This window comes from Balaenoptera ricei, chromosome 9, assembly GCF_028023285.1.
Source record: "Balaenoptera ricei isolate mBalRic1 chromosome 9, mBalRic1.hap2, whole genome shotgun sequence".
NCBI lineage: Eukaryota > Metazoa > Chordata > Mammalia > Artiodactyla > Balaenopteridae > Balaenoptera > Balaenoptera ricei.
In genome coordinates this window covers 97,692,847-97,705,121 of record NC_082647.1, presented here as the reverse complement: position 1 = coordinate 97,705,121, position 12,275 = coordinate 97,692,847, and the positions used below count along the sequence as shown (strand labels likewise).

The 12,275-nt window shown below is 38.4% G+C and overlaps 1 protein-coding gene across 1 annotated transcript in view; it reads right to left on the bottom strand.

The window, feature by feature from the left end:
* Positions 1-822: 822 nt before the first annotated feature.
* PRKAR2B (protein kinase cAMP-dependent type II regulatory subunit beta) overlaps positions 823-12,275 on the bottom strand; it is a 112,350-nt gene continuing 100,897 nt past the window's right edge. The window contains exons 9-11 of the mRNA XM_059932880.1: positions 5,447-5,512; positions 5,180-5,318; positions 823-2,759 (exon numbers count right to left, since the gene is read on the bottom strand). Of these exons, the coding sequence (XP_059788863.1) occupies positions 2,626-2,759; positions 5,180-5,318; positions 5,447-5,512 (339 nt within the window). The 3' untranslated portion in view covers positions 823-2,625. The remainder of the gene's footprint in view (positions 2,760-5,179; positions 5,319-5,446; positions 5,513-12,275) is intronic.

Below are 12,275 nucleotides of genomic sequence, written 5' to 3'. Positions count from 1 at the left end.
CATGCGTCACAAGTAGTATTTATGTTAAAGTATATGCACCAAGACTTATATATACTACCAAATGTAAAATAGATAGCTAGTGGGAAGCAGCCGCATAGCACAGGGAGATCAGCTTGGTGCTTTGTGACCACCTAGAGGGGTGGGATAGGGAGGGAGGGAGACGCAAGAGGGAGGGGATATGGGGATATATGTATACATATAGCTGATTCACTTTGTTAAAAAGCAGAAACTAACACTCCATTGTAAAGCAATTATACTCCAATAAAGATGTTTAAAAAAAATTAAAAAATAAAGTATATGCACCAAGCCCTAGTTCATATCGACAGGCAGGACACACACACACGCATGCGCACATGCACACACTCTCTCTCTCTCTACATAAAGGGAAGCACCTTTGTGTTAAAAGAGTGTCCTCCCAGAATTCTTAGCAACATAATGCATCCTTGAATGAAACATCAACAGAGAATTTCCAAATAGTAAGGACTCTTGGTCAGTGATTAAATAATGGCATCCACAACTCAAACTTGGGGTGTTTTAATTACTTTAACACATAAATTCCCTAGTGTGCTAGATTTACTTGGTTATTCTAAATGGCCAAATTAGTCTGTAACATACCACAACTATTTAAATCACATATGACTAATAGTTAAGATTTTAAAAAACCTACTGCCCTACAGAACCATACTTCCTTGCTGCATGATGCCCAGGGCTTACCTTTCACATATGCCGTATCTCTGTCATGCTTTTCACATAGTACAATGTGCACTGTGGAAGTCACATTAAAGAAACAAGCGGAAAAAAAAAAAAACTCATTGAAAACACTTTATTATAAAAGTGTGCTTTATTATAAGGAAATTTTAAATATAACCAACAATACTGAAAATAATATAACTGGCATTTACAGCCTTGGTCAGAGTTCTTTATTAAACAGGCATTTGTAGTTAACATTCAGCTTATGCAACAAAACAGGTAACTTGAAAAAGTGAATAAAGTTGAGAATACAGAATGATGAACAAGGAATTCGGGGTTCTTTGTGTTTTTTGTTTAGCAGACATGGCTTTTAAAATCTGAAATAGAAAACAAGTCCTCTTCATGTAGTAAGCTCTCTTCCTGCGGGAAAGTTTGCAAAATTGTTAAAACTGTTCTAAAATGTGGCTGAAGGTATACTTTACATACTTCTTATATATACATTATCTGATTAACATATTTTAACCACGTTTTCATTATACAAGCAAGACCATAAACATTCTCTAGTAAGACCACACTAGCCACAGAATCTTTTTACCCATGTATGTATTTCTTTGAAACATGTTTCCCAAAATGAAATTGCTCATTTAAAAAGGAACAACTGATTAGAATTAACCTCTCTAGACGATGGGGTCATGTAGGCCTAGAAATCATGTAAGAATATATTCCTTTGGTTGAATATAATTCATTTTATGTAGCAGAATAATAAGCATGTCAATTGTCAACAAAAATCTATTCAGTTGAGTTCATTCTGCACTTCTGAGAGTCTACATTAAAGCAAGTGGCAAGGCCTAATGGTATATTTGGAATGAACAGAAATTCCTTTTATCTTTATATATGTTTTACTTATAAACATTTATTTCTCCCACCTTGGAGGAAACCCCTGGGAGCAGATGTCTGCAAAGGATTGTATTATGTACATCTAGTGAAGAACAAAGAGATATCTTAAGGGCATGTTGATAAGGACCCCAAATATTTTTGGTATAGGAGACTTTTTTTTAGCATATATAATAAGATCTTAGGCTTTCAGAAGACAACAAATAAGTTTAAAGAGCATTTAAAAATATTTGTGACATTAAATGTCAAACTCAAATTTTTAAAGATAACAAATACAGAGAACTGCAAAATGGAAAAAGGAAGCGTAGATAGATGCTTTATGAGGAAAATAATGACCTTTCATCTAAAAAGAGTCTTCCTTATTATTGTAATGACTAAACTGCCTGTCCTTAAAACCACTGGAATATGTAGGTTACTGACATTATGCCAAAGAAGTCAAAAGGTACTTTATTGCAAAAATAGAAAAGGTTTTAAAATTGCATATGATGTTTTATACCATTTCACCAATAGGCCAAGGCCAGTACATAACTTACCAAGCCAGAAAAACTCGAAAACAAACATTATTAAATTGTACGTACTATATATAGTGAGTTGTAAAAAGAATGTGATGCCATGCTGTATAGCATGATTCACTGCCAAGTTCCCTCCTACATGGGCGTAGTCATAACATATCAATCTGAGTGAGTCAAAATGAACACACATTGCCTATGACAACATCCTTTAATTATCTTCTTAAACACAGATACTTCCAGTATATTATAATCATCTGAATAAACCTTTCAGTCAAATCATAATTTTGTGGAGTAGAAAGTCATTTTATCAGTATGTCGATATTTTTTTGATCTACTCTTTTAGAAAGTGATGTTAAAGCCTGTTGACTATTAAATCACTACTCTGTTTACTGATACACTGTAAATGTAAAAAAAGGAAAAAACCTGAAATCACAGAAAATGCTTGGCATCTACACAAACACATTCTCAGTGGACTAACCACTACTGTGTAATTTTGTCACTATAGGTCTTCTTGCTCCATACTTTTGCTTCATGCAGTGGGTTCAACAATATCCATGTTTGTTCCAAACAGGGCAACTAATTGTTCTTCATAGGTAGCGATGTTCCTTTTCATAATTTCCATGCAAGGTCCCAAAAGCCTTTCAAATGCTTGCACATCCATGGCTAAGAAGCGGGGAGAATAAAAGAAAAATAACATTCTTTGCAAATCTGCAGAATTTCTAGGTCATTTACGGTATCTATTCTGCATATGACAATGACGCAAAGGCATTTTTAGATAAATATCAGATACAAGGAAAAGGCATAAAGATAAAAACATTCCACTTCAAAAAGGAAGCAGCCAGTGTCCCTTGGCAGTATGATGTCCTATTGGAGGTTCCTGATCCAGGTTAAAAGAACGAGGGACTGTTATGTCAAGACCTTGGAATTTTAAAAATAAATTGGTTTTGATGTCACCACCTTAGTAATATGAACTCAAGGGCGGCAAGGGAGTGCTTTCTATCTTGTTTTCCCTTCTCAGGGTTTACGATGCTATGCTGTGAAGAATCCAAATGTTACCTTTTATGATTTTTATTCTTTCATACTATGGTCAATTCAAAACGGCAGCCAAAATAATGATTTTATCCACTGTGTAAGTATGTGCTCTATGTCGCTTAGCTTGCCTATCTCGAGCATTTTCTAAAACTGAATTTATAATATACACATGAAAATATGATCATACTATCATACAAATACAAATTAAAATACTTTTTTTTTTTGCCTCTCAAATTTGCAGAAGTAAAAAAGGCAATGTTGACAATAGAGTGAACAGACATTCTTGCACTGCTGGTACATGTAAATAAGTACAAATATAAGTGATCTCGCAATATATATCAAATATATATATATCAAAATATATATCAAAAACCCACTTCCAAAAAGCATTTCTCAGGAAAAGTCCTATATATGGAAAAGTAGTCTCCGCATACAGCCACACAAAAAAGCTCTCCCCCCACCCCCAAAAATGGAGCCAAAACTCCCAAAATTATTTAACAGTGGGGAATGATTAAATAATTCATAATGTGTATATTTACCTAATGTTACAGTCTGATGCAATAAATATGAGAAACTGCCTAAGCTATAATGGATGAAAAAAAGCAGTTTACAAAACTGTTTTAAAACAGAAAACCCATACAAATAAAAAAGATGAGAAGGAATTATAATAGGATGTGGAAATTGCTGGGTGGTGGTGGTATCGGGTGACTCTTACTTTTTCCTACCTTTTCTGTATTTCTCAAATTTAATGTGAATATAATAATTTATTATAGGAAAAAATTAATGGGATTTCACTCACATCGCCTTTACTCCTACTGTCTAATACCTCTACTCAGGGAAATTACCTGTCAGCTTCTAATTGTCTTCTTTTTCATCCAAGTATAACCCTTGATTAATATTATATTATTTAAAACCTTTCAAACAGTAAATTCTCTAAGAAAATTCTGAGGATATTTGCAAATCTTAAGAACATCAAAGCTAAATTTATGCTACTGAACTGTGGATGAAGAGCACAGAGTGGCTAATTACTTTTGAATCATTTCCTTGAAGAAAATGTCACCTAGGGACTTCCCTGGTGGTCCAGTGGTAAAGAATCCGCCTTACAATGCAGGGAATGCGGGTTCCATCCCTGGTCAGGGAACTAAGATCCCACATGCCGCGGGGCAACTAAGCCCACACGCCACAACTACTGAGCTCACGCGCCTCAACTAGAGCCCGCGTGCTGCAAACTACAGAGCCCACGTGCTCTGGAACCCACGCACCACAACCAGAGAAGAGAAAACCCATACGCCACAACTAGAGAGACATCCGCGTGTCACAACAAAAGATCCTGCATGCCGCAATGAAGAACCCATGCGCCGCCAACTAAGACCCAACACAGCCAAAAACAAATAAAAATAAATAAATAATAAAAATAAATCTTTAAAAAAAGAGAGAAAATGTCACCTATACTGATATCTCCTGAATTATATTTTTCATTATTAAACTAAGTTATGTCTCATATATAAAATCTCAGCTATATATAGATGTCTTCTAGCTGAAGATGGCATTTCTGCTGAGCTGCTGTGTGGTACACAGAAGTAATAAACAGCTGAACAAGATTTTATTGTGCTCTGACAAGCTTGAACCTTTGATTCCTAGTACAAGATGAGTAAGTATTCCTACAGACATTCCAGCTTTCCCTTCAAAGCTTAGTGTACCTTATAAAAATGCTGTTTGAGCCTTCTTTTTTTGAGGAACACAGTGTATGTTGTTTATTTTAAAAATTCGATATAAAACTTGGTACTCAGGATTCTTATTTTAACAACATACTAAAATGTTATTTCATGCCTATAAAGAAGAACACAATATATGTGTGTGAAAATTTTTAAAGGAACAAAGTTGGCTTCTACAAATCGACTTTATAATGCAATGAATCTAACCTTGTTGTATTTCGTGGGGACCATAAAACTTGTGAACCCAGTAAGATGATCCGTACAACATGAATACGTACAATGCAGACAGAACGATTTCAACCAGGGCAAGCATGCCCAGGGCTGCATGAGTCCTACCTAAACATTTGACGGTCCCGATGGCGTGTGCGGAAGCAGCTCGGGGCTTGTTAGTTACCAGAGCAAGTTCTCCGAAGTACTGTCCCCGAGAGCACCGAGCGATTTCTACTGCACCGTTCTCCTCCGCCTCTGACTTACCCTGACAAGGTGATGGAAAGTATTAACTTTGACTCAGTTTAAGAAAAATAAAAGTTAACCTTAGTCTAAACATCAGAAGGAAAATCTATTATGTTTCTTGCTAATATTTCATGGATTTTTAGGACTTACCTTCCTTTTCATGGTAATTTTCACTTCTCCAGATTCTACAATGAAAAAAGAATCAGCCAAGTCTCCCTATCAGAATAAAACAAAAACCGAGGGTGAAAATGCAAGTTTAGCTGACGGCAATCCTGGTGCCCATCAGGCCCCTGAAATCAATCCCACCATGATTTGCCTGAAAGGTGAAACCCCACAGGAGCAGGCTATGTCCCCTTCTAAGTTGAGACGTTTCGTCTGTAAAAAATTATCTGAAATGATATACTATCTAGCATGGTATTTCTGCTAAAACTAGCCAAGAAAATATGGCAAATAACACCGAGGTAAGAATTTTGCCTGAACTGCAGTCTGGATAAAGCACATACATAGTTAGAAATGCTAGCACCGTTTCCCAGCAGCATTGCCTCTGTCAGCTGCTCCTATGCTAAAACGTGCCACTCTGTGTGTCCTAATCTACAAGCATCAGCATGGTGACCCGAGATAACCCAGCGACTCCCAAAGAGAAGAAAGCAAACAGACTTCTTAGGGAGCAGTATGTGTGGGCCCAGATGTCTGTCCTGCACCTGGCTGGAGACCAAGCTCTAGATGCCAGTTTACTGACAAGCCACCTCAAGGCCCCAAAAAGACTTCTAAAAGAAAGTGTTGCCATTTCTAACTACACATAGCCATGTTCTCATTTTGGATTTTAAACAAACTGCCTTCACTTCCAATGATGCCTTCTGAATTAAGTACAGTAGTATAATTATGGAAGATAGCAGATACTGACTTTCCTAAGCCTCTCAAAGTGATTCTGGAGAAACTTAGGTATTTCAGAACTCTTTAGTACAATTCAAGAAATACCGTATCAGATTATATCACAAGGAATGTTGAGTCTTGATTATACTATACTATAGTGCAGACCTGTATGTTTATAAATGCTTAAAAGACAACTAGTATCTAAAGACACCTTTAATAAACTCTAAGTATAGTATATATATCTCCTTTCCCTTACCTTTATATCAGGTTTTCGTAAGAGCTTCATGTTAAAATTTCAAGTATCTTAAATCATAATAGGTCTATCGACAGCCATGTAATTTTGTTTTTAAAACGTGCTCAAGCTGCATGTAAAACTAACGAATTAAGTCCTGCAGGTTGTGCCAATGTCACTTTCCTAGGTTTGATATTGTACTAGCGATGCCAAGATGCACTGGGAGAAACTGGGTGAAGAGTTCATGGGACTTTTTGCAGCTTCCTGTGAACCTATAATTATTTCCAAGTAATCTAAAAAAAATCATTTCAAAAGTGCTCTATACTTTGCGGTTTTTCAATTTATATCGTAGACCCTCAGCCTTGTTCTCTAATTTGTCTCTACGTCGTCCCAATCCGACTGCACTAATCTGTATGTATGTGGGAAGTGTGGGAGGATTGATTGATTTACTTGTTTATTTGCCTTCTAAAATAATTACTCTTGAGAGACCTTCAAGATGGCAGAGGAGTAGGACGTGGAGATCACCTTCCTCCCCACAAGTACATCAGAAATACATCTACATGTGGAACAACTCCTACAGAACACCTACTGAACACTGGCAGAAGACCTCAGACCTCCCAAAAGGCAAGAAACTCTCCCTCGTACCGGGGTAGGGCAAAAGAAAAAAGAAAAAACAGAGACAAAAGAATAGGGACGGGACCTGAACGACTGGGAGGGAGCTGTGAAGGAGGAAAGGTTTCCACACACTAGGAAGCCCCTTCACTGGCGGAGACGGGGGGTGGGCAGGGGGGAAGCTTCAGAGCCACAGAGGAGAGCACAGCAACAGGGGTGCAGAGGGCAAAGTGGAGAGATTCCCACACAGAGGATCGGTGCCAACCAGCACTCACCAGCCCGAGCGGCTTGTCTGCTCACCCGCCGGGGCGGGCGGGGGCTGGGAGCTGAGGCTCGGGCTTCAGTTGGATCCCAGGGAGAGGACTGGGGTTGGCTGCATGAACACAGCCTGAAGGGGGCTAGTGCACCACGGCTAGCCGGGAGGGAGTCCAGGAAAAAGTCTGGACCTGCCGAAGAGGCAAGAGACTTTTTCTTCCCTCTTTGTTTCCTGGTGCGCGAGGAGAGGGGATTAAGAGCGCCGCTTAAAGGAGCTCCAGAGACGGGCGCGAGCCACGGCTATCAGTGCGGACCCCAGAGACGAGCATGAGACGCTAAGACTGATGCTGCAGCCACCAAGAGGCCTGTGTGCAAGCACAGGTCACTATCCACACCACCCCTCCCGGGAGCCTGTGCTGCCCGCCACGGCCAGGCTCCCGTGATCCAGGGACAACTTCCCCGGGAGAACGCATGGCGCGCCTCAGACTGCTGCAACGTCATGCTGGCCTCTGCCGCCGCAGGCTCACCCCGCACTCCGTACCCCTCCCTCCCGCCAGCCTGAGCGAGCCAGAGCCCCCGAATCAGTTGCTACTTTAACCCTGTCCTGTCTGGGCGGGAAGAGATGCCCCCAGGCGACCTACACACAGAGGCGGGGACAAATCCAAAGCTGAACCCCAGGAGCTGTGCGAACAAAGAAGAGAAAAGGAAATCTCTCCCAGCAGCCTCAGGAGCAGCAGATTAAATCTCCACAATCAACTTGATGTACCCTGCATCTATGGAATACCTGAATAGACAACGAATCATCCCAAAATTGAGACAGTGGACTTTGGGAGCAACTGTAGACTTAGGGTTTGCTTTCAGCATCTAATTTGTTTCTGGTTTTATGTTTATCGTAGTTTAGTATTTAGTTTATTATCATTGGTAGATTTGTTTATTGATTTGGTTGCTCTCTTCCTTTTTTTTTAATATATAGATATATATATTTTTTCCCTTTTTCTCCTTTTGTGAGCATGTATGTGTATGCTTCTTTGTGTGATTCTGTCTGTATAGCTCTGCTTTTACCCTTTGTCCTAGGGTTCTGTTTGTCCTTTTTTTTGTGTGTGTGTATAGTTTTTATTTAGGGCTTGTTATCATTGGTAGATTTGTTTTTTGGCTTGGTTGCTCTCTCTTTTTTTTTTCTTTATTACTTTTTAATTTTTTAATTTTTAATATTTTTTTTTACTTTTTATTATAATAACTTTATTTTATTTTATTTTTTTCTTTATTCCTTTCTTTTTTTCTCCCTTTTCTTCTGAGCTGTGTGGCTGACAGGGTCTTAGGGCTCCGGCCGGGTGTCAGGCCTGTGCCTCTGAGGTGGGAGAGCCGAGTTCAGGGCATTGGTCCACCATAGACCTCCCAGCTCCACATAATATCAAATGGCAAAAGCTCTCCCAGAGACCCCCATCTCAACACTAAGATCCAGTTCCACTCAACAACCAGCAAGCTACAGTGCTGGACACCCTATGCCAAACAACTAGCAAGACAGGAACACAACCCCATCCATTAGCAGAGAGGCTGCCTAAAATCAAAATAAGATCACAGACACCCCAAAACACACCACCAGATGCGGTCCTGCCCACCAGAAAGACAAGATCCAGCCTCATCCACCAGAACACAGGCACCAGTCCCCTCCACCAGGAAGCCTACACAACCCACTGAACCAACCTTAGCCACTGGGGGCAGACACCAAAAACAACGGGAACTACAAACCTGCAGCCTGCAAAAAGGAGACCCCAAACACAGTAAGTTAAGCAAAATGAGAAGACAGAAACACACAGCAGATGAAGGAGCAAGATTAAAACCCACCAGACCAAACAAATGAAGAGGAAATAGGCAGTCTACCTGAAAAAGAATTCAGAGTAATGATAGTAAAGAGGATCCAAAATCTTGGAAATAGAATGAAGGAAATACAAGAAACGTTTAACAAGGACCTAGAAGAACTAAAGAGCAAACAAACTGTGATGAGCAACACAATAAATGAAATTAAAAATTCTCTAGAAGGGATCAATAGCAGAATAACTGAGGCAGAAGAATGGATAAGTGACCTGGAAGATAAAATAGTGCAAATAACTACTGCAGAGCAGAATAAAGAAAAAAGAATGAAAAGAATTGAGGACAGTCTCAGAGACGTATGGGACAACATTAAATGCACCAACATTCGAATTATAGGGGTCCCAGAAAAAGAGAAAAAGAAAGGGACTGAGAAAATATTAGAAGAGATTATAGTTGAAAACTTCCCTAATATGGGAAAGGAAATAGTCAATCAAGTCCAGGAAGCACAGAGAATCCCATACAGGATAAATCCAAGGAGAAACATGCCAAGACACATTCATCAAACTACCAAAAATTAAATACAAAGAAAAAATATTAAAAGCACCAAGGGAAAAACAACAAATAACATACAATGGGATCCCCATAAGGTTAACAGCTGATCTTTCAGCACAAACTCTGCAAGCCAGAAGGGAGTGGCAGGACATATTTAAAGTGATGAAAGGGAAAAACCTACAACCAAGATTACTCTACCCAGCAAGGATCTTAAAATAAAGGATTTAAAATAAAGACTATTACAAGAGACAAAAAGAAGGACACTACATAATGATCAAGGGATCGATCCAAGAAGAAGATATAACAATTACAAATATTTATGCACCCAACATAGGAGCACCTCAATACATAAGGCAAAAGCTAACAGCCATAAAAGGGGAAATCGACAGTAACACAATCATAGTAGGGGACTCTAACACCCCACTTTCACCAATGGACAGATAAACCAAAATAAAAATAAATAAGGAAACACAAGCTTTAAATGATACATTAAACAAGATGGACTTAATTGATATTTATAGGACATTCCATCCAAAAACAACAGAATACACTTTCTTCTCAAGTGCTTATGGAACATTCTCCAGGATAGATCATATCTTGGGCCACAGATCAACCCTTGGTAAATTTAAGAAAATTGAAATTGTATCAAGTATCTTTTCCGACCACAACGCTATGAGACTAGATATCAATTACACGAAAAAAATATGTAAAAAATACAAACACATGGAGGCTAAACAATATACTACTTAATAACCAAGAGATCACTGAAGAAATCAAAGAGGAAATCAAAAAATACCTAGAAACAAATAACAATGAAAACATGACGACCCAAAACCTATGGGAGGCAGCAAAAGTAATTCTAAGAGGGAAGTTTATAGCAATACAATCCTACCTCAAGAAACAAGAAACATCTCAAATAAACAACCTAACCTTACACCTAAAGCAATTAGAGAAAGATGAACAAAAAACCCCCTAAGTTAGCAGAAGGAAGGGAATCATAAAGATCAGATCAGAAATAAATGAAAAAGAAATAAAGGAAACAACAGCAAAGATCAAAAAAACTAAAAGCTGGTTCTTTGAGAAGACAAACAAAATTGATAAACCATTAGTCAGACTCATCTTTTAAAAAAAGGGAGAAGACTCAAATCAATAGAATTAGAAATGAAAAAGGAGAAGTAACAACTGACACTGCAGAAATACAAGGGATCATGAGAGATTACTACAAGCAACTATATGCCAATAAAATGGACAACCTGGAAGAAATAGACAAACTTAGAAAAGCACAACCTTCCAAGACTTAATCAGGAAGAAATAGAAAATATAAACAGACCAATCACAAGCACTGAAATTGAGACTGTGATTAAAAATCTTCCAACAAACTAAAGCCCAGGAGCAGACAGCTTCACAGGCGAATTCTATCAAACATTTAGAGAAGAGCAAACACCTATCCTTCTCAAACTCTTCCAAAATATAGCAGAGGGAGGAACACACCCAAACTCATTCTACGAGGCCACCATCACCCTGATACCAAAACCAGACAAAGATGTCACAAAGAAAGAAAACTACAGGCCAATATCACTGATGAACATAGATGCAAAAATCCTCAACAAAATACTAGCAAACAGAATCCAACAGCACATTAAAAGGATCATACACCATGATCAAGTGGGGTTTATCCCAGGAATGCAAAGATTCTTCAATATACGCAAATCAATCAATGTGATAAAACACAGTAACAAACTGAAGGAGAAAAACCATATGATCATCTCAGTAGATGCACAAAAAGCTTTCAACAAAATTCAATGCCCGTTTATGATAAAAACCCTCCAGAAAGTAGGCATAGAGGGAATTTACCTCAACACAATAAAGGCCATATATGACAAACCCACAGCCAACATCGTTCTCAATGGTGAAAAACTGAAACCATTTCCTCTAAAATCAGGAACAAGACAAGGTTGTCCACTCTCACCACTATTATTCAACATAGTTTTGGAAGTTTTAGCCACAGCAATTGGAGAAGAAAAAGAAATAAAAGGAATCCAAATTTGAAAAGAAGAAGTAAAGCTGTCACTGTTTGCAGATGACATGATACTATACATAGAGAATCCTAAAGATGCTACCAGAAAACTTCTAGAGCTAATCAATGAATTTGGTAAAGTAGCAGGATACAAAATTAATGCCCAGAAACATCTTGCATTCCTATACACTAATGATGAAAAATCTGAAAGCGAAATTAAGGAAACACTCCCATTTACCATTGCAACAAAAAGAATAAAATACCTAGAAATAAACCTACCGAAGGTGACAAAAGACCTGTATGCAGAAAACTATAAGACACTGATGAAAGAAATTAAAGATGATACAAACAGATGGAGAGATACACCATGTTCTTGGATTGGAAGAATCAACACTGTGAAAATGACTATACTACCCAAAGCAATCTACAATCCCTATTAAATCCCTATTCAATGTAATCCCTATTAAACTATCAATGGCATTTTTCACAGAACTAGAACAAAAAATTTCACAATTTGTATGGAAACACAAAAGACCCCGAATAGCCAAAGCAATCTTGAGAAAGAAGAACAGAGCTGGAGGAATCAGGCTCCCTGACTTCAGACTATACAAGAAAGCTACAGTAAT